The sequence below is a fragment of the Leopardus geoffroyi genome, chromosome A1, assembly GCF_018350155.1.
Source record: "Leopardus geoffroyi isolate Oge1 chromosome A1, O.geoffroyi_Oge1_pat1.0, whole genome shotgun sequence".
Classification (NCBI taxonomy): Eukaryota; Metazoa; Chordata; class Mammalia; order Carnivora; family Felidae; genus Leopardus; species Leopardus geoffroyi.
Window position 1 is genome coordinate 205593021 of NC_059326.1, and position 20124 is coordinate 205613144.

General features: G+C 41.9%; 1 protein-coding gene across 1 annotated transcript in view; it reads left to right on the forward strand.

Annotated features, from left to right (window-relative positions):
* The first annotated feature begins 3034 nt into the window (after positions 1–3034).
* The window catches only part of OXCT1 (3-oxoacid CoA-transferase 1), a 137494-nt gene continuing 120404 nt past the window's right edge, over positions 3035–20124 (forward strand). Inside the window, exons 1-3 of the mRNA XM_045439252.1 lie at positions 3035–3299; positions 12389–12497; positions 13578–13668. Coding sequence (XP_045295208.1) covers positions 3222–3299; positions 12389–12497; positions 13578–13668 — 278 coding nt within the window. The 5' untranslated portion in view covers positions 3035–3221. The remainder of the gene's footprint in view (positions 3300–12388; positions 12498–13577; positions 13669–20124) is intronic.

Here is a 20124-nt window from a genome sequence, read left to right on the forward strand (position 1 = left end):
ACTGAGGGCACGGAGCTGCTTGGGATTCTCTCTCTCTCTGTCTCTCAAATTAAATAAATAAACTTCAAAAAAAATATTTAAAAATCCCTCAAGCAGAGAATGACAATTTAGAAAGTTTACAATCTAACTTTGACAAATTGCATTCATTTGATAGAAAGGAGATATGCAGTATATATATGTATGTAAACATACACACAAATGAATGTATGTATGCACATATATATAAAACATAACATATGATATACATACATACACACATACATAAAATAACATGATACAAAAGAAACTTTCCTATTGCCTCTCTGGAATCAGACCTTTTGTTTAAAAGCTTTGAATTCAGAAAATGGGGCACCTGGGTGGCTCAGTTCATTGGGCGACTGACTTCAGCTCAGGTCACGATCTCACAGTTTGTCGGTTCAAGCCCTGTGTCGGGCTCTGTGCTGACAGCTCAGAGACTGGAGCCCACTTCAGATTCTGTGTCTTCGCCTCTCTCTGCCCCTCCCCTGCTCACGCTCTGTGTCTGTCTCTCAATAATAAATAAGCGTTAAATAAAATAAAATAAAATAAAAAACAAAAGCTTTGAATTCAATTCAATTCTCTCAACTTTTGGGGCACCTGGGAGGCTCAGCTGGTTAAATGTCAGACTTCAGCTCAGGTCATGGTCTCCCAGTTCTGTGAGTTTGAGTCCCGTGTCTGGCTTTACGTTGACAGCGTGAAGGCTGCTCCGGATTCTCTGTCTCCCTTTCTCTGCCCCTCCCCACTGTGTGCACTAGCTCCCTCTCTCTCAAAAACTAAACATTAAAAAAAAAAATCTCAACTTTCGAGAATGTGTAAATTAAGCTGTACAATATTACACAAAGAATAGTTTCCAGAATATATTAGCCACAAACTGTCCTCCAAAACAAGAGGGAACTATTCTCATAATTCAGAAAAATTCAGATATTAAACAAAAAATTGGGTTTTACACAGACTAAAACTGAAATGACTTTGGAACCAGGAGGGAAATCTGTATAGAACTTTTCTATAATTTGTTCAAATTCAAAAAACTCATTTTTTAAAAGGATAAAACACAGCCATAGAGGTGTGAAAAAAATAGTACAGTGTCTTGACCATAGATTTGTCTTGGTGTGAAAATTCAAAAAACTCATTTTTTAAAAGGATAAAACACAGCCATAGAGGTGTGAAAAAAATAGTACAGTGTCTTGACCATACAGTGTCTTGACCATAGGCTGATTTTTTTTCCCACAAGAATTAAAGTCACATGGAGTACAAGCCTGAAATGTGTGTCTTCTCTTCAGTCAGAAGCAACAGAGTGAGACCAGCCAAGAAGAGTGAGTCATATGACCACAGTTAGACAAAGTTGCCAAAGTTGTTTTCCATTTCATATGTCCTCTAGAAGGGCAAAAGTGGAAAAGCAGACCCAATTGTGAATGTTAGCTTTTCCACGTTCAATAAGCTACAGGACAGCTGCTATATGTTGATTAGGACTAGTAATGGGACTTAAGTTCTAATACCTGAATTTCCCCTCTATTCAACTTCTTAAAATATGTTGAAAACATAGAGCATTACTAAGGTAATTTCTCCTAATGTAATTGGATAGTCTAACTTGGCATCCTGTTCTCTCACTGATTTTGATTAAAATAATAATATTCATAAGGAAAAAAGGAGTTAAAAGAATACCATGAAAGGGCAAATGCTTTTATGGACGGACTTGAAACTGGATGGTTGATTGCATTAAGTGTGCTTGTTAAAGAAGCTAAGGTCTCATTTAATTTCCTTGTGTGCTTTGCTTTGGTTCAAAGAGCCATAAGCCCAGGATCTGGTCAGCACTTAAAACGTTTACAGAGTTTCCACTTGGTCCTTCCAGTCTGCTAAATGCATAGATGGTTCTGCAGAAATCTTGGGGCGCCTGGGTGGCTCAGTCAGTTGAGCGTCCGACTCCGGCTCAGGTCATGATGTAGCAGCCTGTGAGTTCGAGCCCTGCGTTGGGCTCTGTGGTGACAGCTCAGAGCCTGGAGCCTGCTTTGGGTTCTGTGTCTCCCTCTCTCTCTCTAACCACTCCCCTGCTCATACTCTGTCTCTGTCAAAAATAAACATTTAAAAAAATTAAAACAAAACAAAAAAAAAGAAATCCGACTTGGCTCATGTCCTCAAGGGGTTGGTCAAAAGATAAGGCTTTAAGAGAATGTATGTACCATACCAATCCACAACTGCAACTTGAATAATGCCTAACATTTACTTGTTCCGTGTTTATAACGGGGCCAGAAGTTTTGAATGATTAATCTCATGTAAACCTTATGGCAATTCTGACATTTAAGATTTTCAGATAAGGACACTTAGGTCTAGATAAGTTATGTAACCTAAGGACAGTCAAAAGGATATACACCTGAATGTTTGCATCTGTTGAGTAATCTCTGGAGTTTCTGGGACTCCAGTGCCAGAAAGATCTTGCAAAATACAGACTTGGATGATGGGAGAAGGGAAAGAAGGAAGAGAAGGCCCTAGAGGCCCAGTCCTAACCTTGTCTCTTGTCCACGGGCAATCTTGACCAGGCCTTCCTGGTAACACCTAATGGCATTTGCCTTGTGACAGATTCTTACTGCAAACCTGCTCTACTCAAGTCAGGGCCAAGGGTGGAGAGAGGGGACTGATACATGGACGAAATGAAAGCTGTCCGGGAGGGGGAACAGATGTAGGGGTCCTCGAGGGGGTAGCCCACACACGTGCCGCCCACACACGTGCCGGACACTGACTTGGAAAAGCAACAGGCTCCGAGAGAGACCCTGCGCTGCCCCAATGCTAGGCCAACAATTACCAAAGACTTTGGCGAAGGCCGACTCCCACGCCCCCTCAAAGCTAACAGGCCGGCAAGGGGCTGCCTTAGGCAAGTGCGTGCCTGGGGCACAACTGCCCGGAACCCGCGGGCGCTGGGAAAAGACTCCGGGGCCGAAGGACTGGGGTACTTCCCCCGCGACCCGCGCTAGCAACGCAGGCTTACGCTCCCGGCCCGGCCCCTCCCAGCCTCGCGTCTCTATAAACTTGCAGCCTCAGAGGGCACGGGAGGCAGGAGGACGTCAGCGACGCGCTGTCGAGCCTCCAGCCCGCCCTTCGCGCGCCTGCCTCTCGCTCCCTTTCCGTTGACGCGGCGACGGTCCGGTAGCGCTCCGACACATTCACGCGCGCTCTGCAGCTCGCCGTCTCCTCCCAGCCCAGCCCCGAACATGGCGGCTCTCAAACGCCTCTCCGCCTGGCCCTGGCTCTGCGCCTCCACCTGCCGCTCCGGCGGCGTCTGGTCCAAGGTAAAGTGCAAGCGAAGAAGGCCACGCTCCGCCAGAGAGCAGACGAAACCCCGCGTGTGCCCGTGTCCTCTCCCCTGCCCGCACCCACGCTGTCCAACCTACAAGTTAGCCTCCGTGGCGCCGGGTCCAGAGGCACCGAGATGCACCGACGCCTGCCTTGCCTCGCTGCTCCTTCGGGTGGCTGCCTTTGCGCGGTTCTGCAGCCGATTCCCCGAGCCAGGCGAGACCAGGCGTAGAGGCGCGCCAAGGGGCTGCAGGCGGGCGGGACGGCGTTTGGCAGCGGCGAGACGCCCTTCGGGGCACAATCGCGTCCTCAGGGGGGCACCGGGAGGGCGCGCGTGTTTACGGCGGGGTAGGGGTGACGGCAGCAGGGGGCAGGTTTGCACCCCGCACTGGGATTTGAGGGCTGGGGGGCCTCTAGAGGCCCAGAACCCAGGGCTGGTTAGCCACGGAACGGCACGAGTTGGCCGCGGAGGGGGCGGATGCCGGGTGCCTTGGAGGTGGAATGCCGTCCCCTCCCTGTCTTTCCTTTTTTGGCTGCTCCGCACAGCACCGCGGCGGTGGGAAAGGGAACCCGGACTGGAGCGCATGCCTGGGCATCTTCCATCCAGCGGAGAAGCCTGTAGCGCTCCGGCCCGCCGTGGCTCGCGCGCGGTCTTGGGGCGCCGGCATCCGCGTTGGAGGATTTCCGTTTTCAAACCCTTAGAAAATCTTGTTCCGCCCTTACTGCCAATTCGCCAACAAGTGGTATCCTGAGACACTCTTCGCGGCGATTGTTAGTTGATAGGTTTTTTTTTTTTTTGCCTTGCTCTGTCCCTAAATGTAGCCCAAGCTCAGGTGGAATTCGTGTTCCGAGTTCCCTGAGGCCAGTTCTGGCCCAGAAGTGAGTGGAGTGTAGCGCATCTCCGCTACCATCGTAACGCGGAACCTCTTCCTTGCAAGAGAACAACAACGAAAAGGGACCTTTTTAACTTAGAAGCGTATTAAATGATAGTTTTGTACTTGAAAAACATACCTTGCACACGGTGTACTCACAGACTGCCCCGCCCCATAACTGTTTCCCGAATCCAGTCTCTTGACAACAGTGAACTCAGGGACCACTAAGCCTCTTAGGTAAATGCTAGGGGGTGATGTAGAACTGGAACATTTTACTCATAAATGCCTCTTAGGAAAGGAAGCTTTTTGGTAATTGCAGGTAGCTTTGGGTTTATAAAGCATTATTAGAAGGGCACTTGAGTAACCTTCAGTCACATTGCTGCAGGTGCTTTTGAAACTAATGCATGCCAGGACACTTTGATACCCTGCCTGGAGGTTAAAAACATTTGCTCTTTTGCCAGTTACTTATTTGCCTAAGTGTAATTTACTCACTTTCCATATTTAGTTATAGCATTAAACCACTTCTGAAGCCCAGCAAACCTCTTCTCAGGTGGCAGTTACAAATTAGAGGCTTTGTGGGGCGCCTGGGTGGCTAAGGCAGTTAAGCCTCCTACTCTTGTCTCTTGATTTTATTTTAAATTTTAACGTTTATTTATTTTTGAGACAGAGACAGAGCATGAGCAGTTGGAGGAGAGGGAGACACATAATCCAGAGCAGGATCCAGGCTCTGAGCTATCCGCACAGAGCCCCATGTGGGGCTTGAACTCATGGACCATGAGATCATGACCTGAGCAGAAGTCAGACACTCAACCAACTGAGCCACCCAGGTGCCTCTCTTGTCTCTTGATTTTAGCTCAGTGTCATGGTATCAGGATTGCCCCTCCCCTTCCCTTGGGCTCCGTGCTGACAAATCAGAGCTTGCTTGGAATTCTCTGTGCCTTTCCCCCTGCTCTTTCTCAGGCTCTCTCTCTCTCAAAATAAATAAACCAACATTAAAAAAAAAAAAATTAGAGGCTGTACCTCATTAAAAATTCATATGAGGGTCCAAAGTTTCTTCCTTTCCAGTTTGATTGTCATAGATCCAAGTGCCTGCATGCACGTGTTTCTTCAGGCTTGGCACTTGGCATTACGATTATTTAGTCCTTGAATTCTCATCTCTAACTTCCCTTAAACTTTAACACTTGGGTGCTTGTTTAACTTTTCATTTTTTTTTTTTTTTCATTTTTTTTTTTTCAACGTTTATTTGTTTTTGGGACAGAGAGCGACAGAGCATGAACGGGGGAGGGGCAGAGAGAGAGGGAGACACAGAATCGGAAGCAGGCTCCAGGCTCCGAGCCATCAGCCCAGAGCCCGACGCGGGGCTCGAACTCACAGACCGCGAGATCGTGACCTGGCTGAAGTCGGACGCTTAACCGACTGCGCCACCCAGGCGCCCCTAACTTTTCAAATGTATACGTTGACTGCTTAACAAGATGAAAGTTTCTGGTTGTCAGGAACAATATCATATACCTTATTCTCCAACACTTTTTAAAAAAATTTTTATATGTTTATTTATTTTTGAGAGAGAGAAAGAGAGAGCATGAGCAGGGAAGGGCAGAAGAGGGAGACAGAGGATCCAAAGTGACCTCTGCAATGACAGCAGGGAGGCCCGATGTGGGGCTTGAACCCACCAACGCAAGATCATGACCTGAGTTGAAGTCAGTAGCTCACCTGATATGACCACACAGGCACCCTCCATCCCTTTCAACATTACATACTATCAGGCATAGTATAGACACTCAATACATGTTTAATATATGGATGTGGACAAATATATTTATTTAATATATTTCTGTGGACAAACAGAAATAGTAACCTTGAGAACTTTTTTGCTAAACATAACCAACAGCCCAAATGAGATGGTGTGTGTGTTGTGTGTGTGTTTGGCAAGTGTCTCAAACTTGAGTGAGCCTCAGAATTGCCTGGAGGCTTTATCAGAGAGGTTGCAGGGTCCAGCCGGGTGGGTGGGGCTTGAAGCACACTTTGCATAAATGAGTTCCCAGGTGATGTTGATGCTTTGGGTCTGAGGACTACATTTCAGAGCCATTGGCATGGACTTAGATTTGAATAGACTATCTGAAGTTATCTTTCTTCTCCATTACTATTTTAGAGGGAGCATTTAATACTATTTTCCATTTACTGGGGAAAATTATTACTAGAAAAAGGTCCTCAAACTACCATTAATACTTTATTTACCTTTCTTTCTTGAACTTATTTTTTCCCATTCAATTCCATTCATTCCATTCCATTCTCCCCTGAGCTGCAGTCCTGGTACAACTTACTGGTCAACTCCACCTGGATGTCACTTAGTGCTTCAAGCTCTTTCTGACCCAAAATGACCCAGCCACAAAGTGGCTTTTTCCTCCCTTGTTTTGTTTTGTTTTCATTATGGCTAACTGTACCAGTATCCATCCAGTGTGTAAGCTAGAAGTCTTGGGATCCTTCTTTCCTCCCCTCTTCCCTCCACCTCCAGTTGATAAGCAATGCCATGTGTGTACCTTTCCTGAAATTTCTGCGGGTCTGTCCTTGGTACTCTTTCCCAGCAACCATCTATTCCTTACGGCTCCCTGATCGGATATTACAGTTGTATTTAAGTTTTTGTAATTATTTAATGACTATTAGCCTGAGTAATTTATAAGTTTCATCCGTGCAGGGACTATGCCAGAGTATTTTCTTTTTCTTTTTCTTTTTTTTTTTTTTAAGATTTATTTATTTTGAGAGAAAGAGAGAGCATGGGGGAGGGGCAGAGAGACGGAGAGAGAGAGACAGTCCCAAGCAGGCTCCATACTGTCATCTCAGAGCCCAATGTGGGGCTTAAACCCATGAACCATGAGATAATGACCTGAGCCAAAACCAAGAGCCAGGTGCTTACCCAACTGAGCCACCCAGGTGCCCCCTGAGTAGTTTTCTGTTTAATCCTGTATTCCAGTATTTAGTATGTTTGATGCAAAATGGATATCTTTTTGATCAAATGGGTGAATGAAAGAATGATTTCCTCTGCCACTTTCATGTCTCAGGCTTTCATAGGAGTTGTGACATCTCTGTTTCAAAAGCTTTGCTGTCCCTTCCTCATTGAAGGATGAAGTTAAAATTCTAGTATGGTCCTTAAAGCCTTCCACAACCTGTCTCAGTCTCCTTTTCTAGCCTTATCTTCACAAGCTTCTCTCCATGGGACCTGATCCCACATGTCCTGGAGCAAACACAGTGAGAGCCTTATATCTCCATGCCTTTACTCCTGCTTCTTCTCTTTCTGGATTCCCCATCCTCATTAGTATTTTAACTCTTGGCAAGCTCCTTGTGCTTTCTGATATACCAGGCAGAATGCATCACTCCTTCACCTGTGCTCCTTTAAAGTGCTGGGCATCAATCCATCATTGGGATAGAACATGTATGTTCCCTCAGAAACAGTATGCTCCTGCTTTAGAGAATTGCCTAGTGTCAGTAATTCCCTGTGAGCTCCTTGCAAGTTATTTATTCATGTTATAAGTGTGTAACTGGTAGTGTTTAGTTTAAGGTGAACATTCTACCTTTTGACAGATACTTGTCCCATAATGGACCATCATCAAAGCATTTCACACTAAATGCACTAAAGCATTTCAACACGTCATCACCTCTGCTTGGCCATGGTACTCTATGCTCCTTGCCAAGTGTGTGTGTTTAGCCACCCACGTATTACTGTCTTTTCCTCCCAAGAGGGTCCTCTTCATCTCTCTCCATATGACTTCTGTTCCCCGCTTCTGTGGATCAAACTTTCATACTGAAGTGGGCAGTATCAGTCTTCCTGTGTCTGATTTATTTAACTGTAAGGTGACAAGGTCAGTATCACCTGGGTGTACAGTTCCATATCATTAAGATAAGATAGTTTAAAGATAAAAAAGCAATATGCTGTGTTGAGTTTCCCTTAAAGGACTTCAAAATGAAGTGCATTTTTTTTGAAGTTCTGGAGCATTGAATGACAAGAAAAAAAGAAATTTAGGCACAAGAAGTATTGGTAGAAGTGGTAAGAAAGGAAGGAGATTCTGAGTTGGGAAGTCATGAGATGAAATTTAGGCTCAACTGTGAAATCCGTTTTCAGATTCTAAATGCAAGAATTTGAACCAGAGGACAAAGAGTGAAGATGGAGAGGATTTTAAAAAGACAAATAGATTAAATAGAAAAAAATTTGTAGTGTAAGAATTTTGATTATTTCTTGCACTTCAGTACTTTGATCTTTTGCGGTACAGTCATTTTTATTTCCTTCCTCCAGTAGCAATAGCAGAAACTAGTGGCAACATAAAGTGAAATTTTGCAGAAGGTGGGAGAGTGGAAAAGCAAAATGAAATACACTAGGTGAATATAAAGGAAGACCTTGGTGAAAAAAATCATCCTCAGAATAAATAGATGTTGAAGCTGAACAGTTCATCGCTCTTTGTTCTTTTCGTAACCTCTGCAAATTTGAAGGCTATTAGCAGATTGTACTTGGGTCTTTTTACCTCATTGTTCTAGCATTTTAGAAGACATGTCAATTTATGAGCAGCATAGAGTTTCACGTTGAATTCAGTTACCTAAGAAAAAAGGCACCTCTCCTGCTTAGTCTTAGAGGGTGTTAGCAGTGATGCTCCTTGACTCCCAAAGGCTGGGGGTATGGGAGAGAATGTGGGCAGGGAGAAAGCCTGTTCAGAAAACAAACCCAGAGGCTTTTCCTAGGATGCTGCCCCCCCCCCCCCCCCCCCCCCCAAGACTTGAAGCCTTAAAGATACACAGGAAACATTCTGGTGCAACTGGTTTCAGACACCATGCTTCCTCTTTGCCTCCCTACCTGCATGCATGCTTCTAGCTTGCCTGGTAATCTTTGAATACTTAGAATGGCAAATTTGACTACAAATAAAATAAATGTGTTCAAGTAATCTTAAAGCTAGGACCCATTTTTCAAACCCTCAACAAAAATGGTGTGGATTAATTTGCTCTAGCATGGGTCATGCTAAAAAAATTCTTTGTCAAATCAGTAATATGTACATACATGTGTGTATGAGTAGGGTACAGCAGGGAGGTTAAAAATGAAAACTGGGGTGCCTGGGTGGCTCAGTCGGCTAAGCGTCTGACTTCAGCTCAGGTCATGATCTCATGACGGTTCATGAGTTCGAGCCCTGCGTCGGGCTCTGTGCTGACAGCTCAGAGCCTGGAGCCTGCTTCGGATTCTGTGTTTCCCTCTCTGTCTCTGTCCCCCTGGCTCCCCCCCCCCCCATCTCTCTTTCAAAAATAGATACACTTAAAAAAATTTTTTTAAATGAGAACTAAACTCCAATCAATGACAAGTTAATCTTCTCCAAAAGAAGCAAACGTCCCCAGGGTATCTTCTGTAGTCCAAGCCCAGGACTGAGGCCAGGGCTGAGTGTTTCTGCTGTACCATTACTTAATCCTCACTGTATCCTTGAGAAACAACTGTCATCCTTTTGTAAATATAAAATCCCTACCCGCCCCCCCCCCCCCCCCCCCCCCCGGATTTTGCAATTTTCTCAGTGTCATGCAATTGTGGTTGAACTGGAATTTGAAACAAGGGTATTTTTGACCCCGGGATTACTGGAGTGTGGCCCATTAAGCCACGCTATTGATTTCTCAGCAAGTAGATATCAACTGTCAATATAACAGATAGCAAAAGTCAACAAACATTCACTGAATGTGTGAAAAATGAAAAAAACAAAGTTGGACATAAATTCTTAAGTATATTGAGCCATTCTCCCATTCCCTGCAAACATTGAGCATCTATTTGTGTTTAGCTTTTCATTATCTGGATAAATGTGAGACACTTGAGTCTTTTCTAAAATACTTCTGAGGTATTTTTTTTTCAAGGTGTGGGGCAAGTGTTTCAATAATTTCTGACTAATGAAGATACTAGTTTTCAGCTGAAACAGAGGAACAGAAGACCTGTCAAGTCTGTTTATGCTTTTGTTTCTCTTTGTGAACCCCAAAAGTGTCCTGGATCTGTAGGAGAAATGACTTTTCTTTTGACTTCCTCTCTATAGGATTCATGTTTCTTAGTCTATAGATAAGTAGTTCAGGGTGACCTCTCCCCTAGACTGCTTAGGTGTAGATGAATTCTTTTATTTTCTTTCTCCTCCTCCTGCTGAGGCCCTGACTCTTCACCAGCACCCCCACTTTTTTTTTTTTTTGGTAAGAGATAGGATTAGCATTAATTTATATATTTCATGTTTTTACACTTTTTCCCCAATTTTACTGAGATATAATGGACAAACAACACTAAGTTTAAGGTGTACAGAGCAATGACTTGACTTGTCCTTCACTGTTTAGTGAAGATAATGACAGTAGAGTTCCTCGTGAAAAAATAGGGTATTCATAATGATTTGTTGTCTCTAAATAATGAAATAGAGTGGGGCGCCTGGGTGGCGCAGTCGGTTAAGCGCCCGGCTTCAGCCAGGTCACGATCTCGCGGTGCGTGAGTTCGAGCCCCGCGTCGGGCTCTGGGCTGATGGCTCAGAGCCTGGAGCCTGTTTCTGATTCTGTGTCTCCCTCTCTCTCTGCCCCTCCCCCGTTCATGCTCTGTCTCTGTCCCAAAAATAAATAAAAACGTGGAAAAAAAAAAAATTAAAAAAAAAAATAATGAAATAGAGTAAGATTAGGGCTTTTAAAAAACAGGGAAAGGAGCATATTGTGGTAGAAGGACTCTGTGATGAAGGCCAAAACCTGGGATCTGGTCTTGCTGTAACACAGTGTTGGGTACATTACAATTACAAAATCTTACTCAGCTTCAGAAACTTGACCTGTAAATAGAATTGGTGGGATTAGAATACCTGTGTATTTTTCTTTTTTCTATTTTCAAGGAGACATTCTTAACTTTATTTTGTGATTCATCTGTTGGCCTCTTTATTGAGGCGATTGAACTTTTAATTTCCAGGATTTAAAAAAAATATTCGGTGTTCAAATAGAATCCAATAAATCCTTGCTACTGAGGATGGGACAGAGAAGTAAGCTGTCTGCAGCTCAGCCTATTTCCTTTCTAGCTCTGCCTCCTTTTATTTTTAGCATTTGGGTGGTGTGCCAGGTTGTACCCCCTGTGTTTGCCTGACCTGGCTGAAGGTTGAATTTAAAGGGACAAAAGTCATCTGTGTAACCTTTGCAGATCTTATTTGGCTTTCAGTATAGTTCTCTTAAAGGCAATAGGCTTTTGTAGTAATTGGCACTTTTTATGAAAGTTTATAGAGGAAGAAAAGAATGCTAGAAACTTACTAATGCCATTACCTTGACCCCATAGGTCGTCTGTCAAAGACTGGTAAGGCAGTGTTTGTGAGTTTATAACACTTATGGACCTTTTAACATGGCAGCATATGAGGAGTCAAGAGCCATGCTCTTTACTCCTTCTCTTTTTAGGTTGAATGTATAATAAGAAATAAAGGATAAATGACATTGATTATGAATGATTACAACACAGTAAACTCTGATTTTCTCCTGTCCATACTGTGTATGAAGCATAAAGAGAGAAACCATTTAAAAGTGATTGTGAATATTCACTAGATAACCCGTTTTGCACCGAATAGATCACTGTGGTAAGACTAGGCACGCCTCCCTCATAGGTCATAGTCTCTTATTTTTTGCAGCATCTATAAACTCCAAGCACCATAGGAGGATGGATCTTTTTGTGTGCTGGTCATTACTTGTCCTCTTAGGAGGCATTCACTGACCTAAGACTGGGTCAGGGCCCAACTACGTATTTGTATATGGGTTATACCATACCTGATCTTCAGGGCAGCAGTCATGTCTTAGCATTTACTGGATGGAAGTAAGCACCATAGTAGTTGGCACATAGTAAGCTCTCAATGAATATTTGTTGACCGAATGGAAGGTTAGCTCACTATCAGAAACTGATGCTTGATGACATCATTATTGTGAATCTGAGTCCCAGGGTATGGGCTATCAACTTTCAGTGTTTTGGGTGGCCACAAATGACACAGAATTTTCCTTTATATAATGGGATGCATCCATCATGATCACAAGGGAAGTCCGTTGATAGTGTGTGGATAGGGTATGTCCTTTCTACTCTTACAGTGAATTATTTGCAGCCCCACTCTTTCTTTCAAAGAGCAGATAGTGAAATTATCATTGCATATATAAAAAGTGAATGTATATGCAAAGATATGTCTAAATGATTATTCACTTAAAAATCTTTAAAAATATTTTAGGGATGTGTTGGCTACTTTTCAACCAGTACACATCGCCATACCAAATTTTATACAGATCCAGTGGAAGCTGTAAAAGACATCCCTGATGGTGCAACGATTCTGGTTGGTGGTGAGTAATAATATTGTTTTCCTTTTTGGGATGGTAACATTCTTAAGTTTTTAGCAAAGCAGGGAAATCAAAGTGGCAAAGCTATGTAGATTAAAAATGCCAATTTTATTATTAATTCATTATTTTATTTTTATTCATAATAAATTCAGCATGTTATGTAATTATTAGTTAAAGGTTTATTAAGGTATAGTACTTAATGTTGTACGTTTTATTTCTTTTTGTGTTTCTTTTTCTATTATTTTGAAAAGCTGAAGCTTAAAATGGATGTCTTATTAGTAGCTTTGAAAACATTCCTAGATCCGTTGGAATTCTTTTTAACTTAAAACATCTGCATTGATCTCATCATCCCTTAGCTAGCCACTCCTTTGGTTATTCCTCATTTTAGGAGATAGAAAGCATAAATGCACCTATCTATTATTGAGGCCTCTGAGTTCTATTGCTTCACCTTGCTTGGAATGTCTTTTAGAACCATGGTCTCACACTCATTAAACTTGCTGCCTGATTCTTGTGATTTTTTTTTTTTTTTTTTTTTTAATTTCTAGGCCTTGGTTGTAGGCTAGCCTTATTTTTAGGGCTGCTCTTCATTCATTCATCCATTCAACTGATCAGTCATTGAATGTCCATTTTAAACCTAATACTATTTGACAAATTGTGGAAGATACAAAGAAGTAAAAGTCATTAGTCTAGGCTTCTGATTCTGCAAAACTCTACTGAGGCATATAAAACAAACATGCTTGAATAAGTAGCTACATAAAGGTTGAATTCGAAACTCTAGATATGCAGTAAAGTATAAGATATGCAATGTGTAACCATCGTGTAACCATATTAACAGGTTGCACTTGTCTTTATTCTTAAGGTTCAAAGATTTGACAGTGATGTCTGGTGCTACACAATGGTCCAGAATATTTGGATACAGCTGTGTAGCCATTTATTGAGTTGCTGAGATATGTCTATATTTCACTTAGTAGATCTAATAATGTGCTTTGCATTTTTTTCTTTTTTAAGGGAAAAGAGTAACATGTAGATTTCCCTGAAAGAACATTATCCTTTTTACAAATTTGTCTTTTTCACTTACTATAGGTTTTGGGTTATGTGGGATTCCAGAGAACCTTATAGGAGCTTTACTAAAGACTGGAGTAAAAGGGCTGACTGCAGTCAGCAACAATGCAGGGTAAGTGTGCATTTTTAAAACAATTGGCTTGAAACAAATGACAGTTCTCTATAATATTTATACAAAGTTTAAGAATGAAATGAAAATTTTCCTCATTTTATGAGCAACATGCTCAAGTATCAAAAGATAGTTTTTAACAAGCTCAAGAGTTAGAGGTTACATTTCTTCAAATATTTTTGGTACCATTCTTCATAATCGTAAGTAAAGCAGACTTGCATAAATGTGTCTCTTAATCTGATGTGCTTTTATTTTTCTAAATTTCAGATATATTACTAAGGTTAAGATATGTATTTTCAAATTGAATCTTTCATTTTATAATTCAGAGATGTCCCTTTATATTTTGTTATTATAGATCATTCTGTATAGAGGGAGATTTCAAACGGTTTGAAATATGTTTCAAGTCTTTCCTTTGGTTATACCATATTCTAGATGATACGTAAGGTTATCATTAATCATTAAAAATGTTGCTGGTCTTGGTAGAAGGAGGAGGATACGCAGCCAGCACTTAAGGCAGTAGGATCTCAATCAAAGTGGTCAACAGTAAGCCATCACATTTTAATAACGGCATGCACATTAAGATATGTTATGAAGAAAAATATTTTTATATAAATCAATAAGTTATCAGTTTTCTTTCAACAGTGAAAGACTTGGAAGAAAAAAACTGAAAAATTAACTAAATTTGCAGTTTAGCCTAGTACCATAAATGCAATTTAGAATAAATTGTACCAATTGTTTAAGACAGGAAACGGATCCTACATTTGTGCTCATGTTTTCTTTGCTGAGTTTATTTATGCTGTTGTTTTCATCTAGAAGGTTCTCCCACCTTTTCTCTGCATATCCACATCTTTCCCATTTTTCAGGATCCAACTCAGGTTATACATCCTCAAAGAAACCTTATCCAATTAAAGAACTTCTCTAGACTTACTGATTTTGCCCCTTTCTGGGTTCCTTTGGAGACTTCTAGCATTTCTTTGTATACTGAATTGTATTCATTCCCTGAGGTATATTACAGACTGATCCTTTTGCTTAAAGTAGTTTTTTCTTCCATACTATGCTGAGCCTGAGGCACAGAGTCACTAAGTGCTGGAACTGGATGGGTTTGTAGAGGTTATCTGTTCTAGTTCCCTCATTTAACAGAGGAAACTCATTTGTAAATAGGGAAGTGACTTGTTCATGATCACTTGATATTTCTTAAACCCGTCCCATGCCCTGTGAACTTACTTTGTACTTATTAAAAATACTTTTGACTATCAGTACTTTGTTGGGTGTTCCAGCTAGCTCAGTGCTTACAAGAAATGGTATAAATCAGTGTAAATTCTTGATGCAGAGTAAGTACTGATAACCACACAAATCTTGAACAAGAAGAAGGCACGATGCATATCCTCATTGGCAGTTGATTCTCTCAATTAGGTGGGTTTAAATCCTAGAGGCCTATGGCAACGAGGGCTTTGTTTTGGCCGTTAGAGTCAGACAAATAAGGAAAACTTAGCATTGCTCTGTTGGAGAACCAAAGATAGTTTGAAACGTTGAGTAAATGGAGAGAACTTAGAAGTAATAACTTCTCTCTCATTTAGAAAAAGGCTTTTTAGGGGCGCCTGGGTGGCGCAGTCGGTTAAGCGTCCGACTTCAGCCAGGTCACGATCTCGCGGTCCGGGAGTTCGAGCCCCGCGTCAGGCTCTGGGCTGATGGCTCAGAGCCTGGAGCCTGTTTCCGATTCTGTGTCTCCCTCTCTCTCTGCCCCTCCCCCGTTCATGCTCTGTCTCTCTCTGTCCCAGAAATAAATAAACGTTGAAAAAAAAAAAATTAAAAAAAAAAAAAAAAAAGATAAAGGCTTTTTATGGAAGGATCTGCCCACATTGGAAGTCTTTCAAAGGTCAGGACTCCTGATTATTTTTATTTTGTTTTTAGTTATGAAAGAGACCTGTTGCCATGAGGTACCACTTACCTCCCTTGGTATGTAGCATTAACTGTTAGTCTTGATGAGATAAACTTTCCCCCTCAGGATCACTTAGATGAATCAGTACTTTGATATGGATTGATTAGGAAGGTAGGAAAAATTGAAAACATGCTTTTCATTATTTTTTAAAAGACTTTGATATATGCATTACAAGCCTGTATGAGCAAAAAGTTTTACAATAAACTATATATCAACCAATTCAAAAGTAAGGGAAGATTAGGTGTGTTATATTAATCACACTCATTTCCTCACGACAAGATTATTTTATTATTTTTTTTTTTAAGTTTATTCTGAGAGATAGAGAGAAGGAGGGCATGTGCACGAGCATGAGTGGAGGGAACAGAGAGACACAGACAGAGACAGAATCCCAAGCAGCCTTGTGAGATGGTGACCTGAGCCAAAATCAAGAGTGGGATGCTTGAATGAAATATGGCCCTTTGTAGCAACGTAGATGGAACTGGAGAGTGTGATGCAAAGTGAAATAAGCCATACAGAGAAAGAAAGATACCATATGTTTTCACTCTTATGTGGATCCTGAGAAACTTAACAGAAACCCATAGGGGAGGGGAAGAAAAAAAAAAAAAAAAAGAGGTTAGAGTGGGAGAGAGCCAAAGCATAAGAGATTCTTAAAAACTCAGAACAAACTGAGGGTTGATGGGGGGTGGGAGGGAGGGGAGGGTAGGTGATGGGCATTGAAGAGGGCATCTTTTGGGATGAGCACTGGGTGTTGTATGGAAACCAATTTGACAATAAATTTCATATATTAAAAAAAACAGTGGGATGCTTAACTGAGCCACCCAGGTGCCCCATGACGATTATTTTAGATTACGCTTCTCGCGGGTGGGAATTTAGACAACTCCAAGGACAGTCCAGCTTACGTGCAGAAGCCGAGTAAATACTATCTGAAGATAGATATGCCCCTGTGCTTGTGGTTATAATACTGTTGCTTATATGTGGTATTATAGTAGTCAGGTATAGGAACTCTGTGAGGGCCCAATGAGCAGTTTATCACTCTAAATAAAATTTCTGTTTCTGCACCAGTGATTTTGAACCAGAAAGTAAAGGCAGGTGGCTCCTTCACAGTGGCCACTTTATTATTTGTTGAGGCAGCTGCAGCTTTGTAGGGCTCAATGGAGAGAGAATGTGCCATCTTGTCTGATTATAAGCATTCCTCTAAGATTTGATTATTTTGTCTGGGAAGGGCTAACCACTTCCTGGGATGTATACTTGAACTTCTCTGCTTAGCTCATGGAAGGGAATGTTCACTTGTTCCATATAACTGTGTCATAAACTAATGTTTTGTCCAAATATAGCATTGTCTTCTCTTTTGATATTCTTTATACTATCAAAGTAAAAACTGTAATTGAGATTTAAGTATGCCTAAAATGAGAGCAAAGAAGAGAAATACAGCTTGGTAAATGGTTGCAAATTCATTTTTATTAGAGTTTTGTTTTGGCAAGAATTTCCAATTAATGAGATTTCAGAAAATTAAAATTCAGAAAATGAAATTTTTTTTTTAAATGTTTATTTATTTTTGAGACAGAGGGAGACAGAGCATGAACGGGGGAGGAGCAGAGAGAGAGAGGGAGACACAGAATCCGAAGCAGGCTCCAGGCTCTCAGCTGTCCGCACAGAGCCCGACGCGGGGCTCGAACTCACGGACCATGAGATCGTGACCTGGGCCGAAGTCGGACGCTTAACCGACTGAGCCACCCAGGCGCCCACAGAAAATGAAATTTTATTTATTTATTTTTTTTAATTTTTTTTTTTTCAATGTTTATTCATTTTTGGGACAGAGAGAGACAGAGCATGAACGAGGGAGGGGCAGAGAGAGAGGGAGACACAGAATCGGAAACAGGCTCCAGGTTCTGAGCCATCAGCCCAGAGCCCGACGCGGGGCTCGAACTCCCGGACCGCGAGATCGTGACCTGGCTGAAGTCGGACGCTTAACCGACTGCGCCACCCAGGCGCCCCAAAATTTTAGATTCAAAGAATGAAAAATACTTTTGGAACATTTATGTCTTCCATGAAACACATGAATGTATCTACTGAATTCTTGGTTTTAGACTTTTTTTTTAACCACTGAAATGTTTGAAACCTGAGTTTGTTGTACTATAGGAGGAAGGTCAAATCTTTGTCTCCTTAGGTATGCTAGAAAAATGTTGGGTTCTAAAGGCAAGCAAGATAATCTCTTTTAAATTCCATCAAAATGACCTTTAATATCAGAGAGCTGCGAGGTGTCTTAATACACATGTTTCTCTACTAGGAATGGTATATTTCTCATTTGCAAAAGACAACATGTGTATTTCTTTTCTCTTTATATTGTAAAGGTCTTGCCTTTTTCATTTTTATATTGTCAGTGTCTGATACACAGGAAGAAGGGATGTATGTTTGCTGAATTGGGGAGTTAGAAAGTACGTGGAAGGAAGACACTCTTACTATAAGCTATCTAACAGCATTTTTTGAGGTATATGCACTAACTCTATACCTGGTCAGGGGTAGCCTGGGCTGAGCATTTTATGCTCAGTTTATGCTTTGATGCCATGCCAGGTTGTTAATCCAGGAAGAAAGCAAAGGCCAAATATACATAGTTCCCAGAGCCAAGATCAACAAATACAGAGAATTCATCTCCAGACAGAGCCAAGTTCAAATGTGCAATGGGTTGAAAAGCCAAACAGAGAGCCATGAGAGAGTGGCTAGAAAAATTTCCGAAGTCAGTGAATTGGGCAAGTACATTCTAGTTTATCATATGGACCTATATAGTTGAAGGGAATTTTGGGTATTTAAAACTACAGAAAGCAAATGGACTATATTCACCTTCATGGATTATTTTATTGTTACAACTTTATTTAGAGAGGGCTCCAGGGGATATCGATGGTGCTCTGATACTGGGTAATTGAAGAGAGTTTACCAAAGGGACTCTCTCTAAAGGAGAGGTTAAGGTTGAGGGAAAGCGACATGAGTATTGAATTTCCCTGGAGTTAATAACAGAAGAACTGTTACCACCAGCCTTAGGTCTGAAGAATGAGGGGAAGGGGCTGCCAGGACCTGGGAGAAAGCTTTATGGAGACGGCTATCCAATGTGCTGCAGCTTGCCAGGGAGAGAGTCGGGGTAATATAAATCCCGATATCCTTCTCTTCTTACCTGGTCAGAAGCCAGAGGGCAGGGGAGCCCCCTGATTCAGTCTAGAGTCAGCCATCCTGGCACAGGGAAGGCAGGAGATCAGAGAATGGGTCTGGACAGGCATATAGAAAATATCCAGCATAAGGACTTGGTGATTTTCATTTTTATTAGAGATGAGCTAGTAAGGAGGGGGAAAGTGAAATCAAGCAATAAATTTATTCAATAAACATTCTGTGTTTATGTAGTACCTTCTGTGTGTTGCATTGGCTTTCAGGTGCTTGGGAGTACAACAGTGAATGAGACACCAAGTTCCCTGCATTTGTGGACCTTACATGCCAATGGGGAGGGGCAGACAATAAATAGGAAACATAACAAACAAGCAAATTTTCCAGTATGTTGGAAGGTTATAGTGCTGTGGAAAAAAAAAGAAAGAGCAAGAAAGGGGGACTGGGAGCGTGAAAATTGATCCGCAGTTTTCAGTATAAAATCAGGCAATCAGCAGCACCTGGGTGGTTGTGTCGGTTAAACTGATTAAATTGGTTTAATGTCATCAGACTCTTGGTTTGGGCTCCGAGTTTGAGTCCCATTTCTGGCTCCGTGTTGATAATGCAGAGGCTGCTTGGGATTCTCTCTCTCTCCCCATTTCACTGCTCCTTCCCCGCTCACCCTCTCCCTTTTCTTTCTCTCAAAATAAATAAACATTTAAAAATTAAAAAAAAAAAAAAAAAAAAAAAAAAACGAGGGAGGGACTCATTGAGGTGACAGTTGACCAGAGACTTGAAAGAAGTGAGGGGGGAACCTTGTGTTACCTGGGGAGGAGTTTGTGAGTCAGGGAAAGGCCAGCACAAAGGCCTTGGGCAGTATGCCTCGGGTTTTGAGGGATAGTGAGGAGGTCAGCAGAAGAAAAGGGAGCAAGAAGGAAATGGGTGGAATGAGGTCTGAGACTAAAGGGCATCCCATCTTACGAGGCCTTGCAGGCCACTCTAGAGATCTCTGCTTTCACATAAATACATGAATGCCATTGCAGCATTTAAGACGGAGCAGTAATGTGATCTGACATACTTTGTTTTTATAGTTATGTTTTTGGCCACCATTTTGTGAGTGGATTACAGGGTGCGGGGGTAGAAGCAGGGAAGGTTGCTGCAGGATTGAGACAGCAGATGGTGCAGGTCGTGGAGGAGGAAGTGGGAAATGCTTGGATCCTGGATGGGATTTGAAAGTAGAGTCAGGATTTTCCAATATAGTTGATGTAGAGTATGAAAGAGAAGTGACAGGTCATTACTTTTGTACAGAAGATCTGTTAGGATGGGGCAGGCTGCAGGTGGAACTGAATGTAGGGGAATGGAATTATTAACCTGAAGAAGTGAAGGCCCGG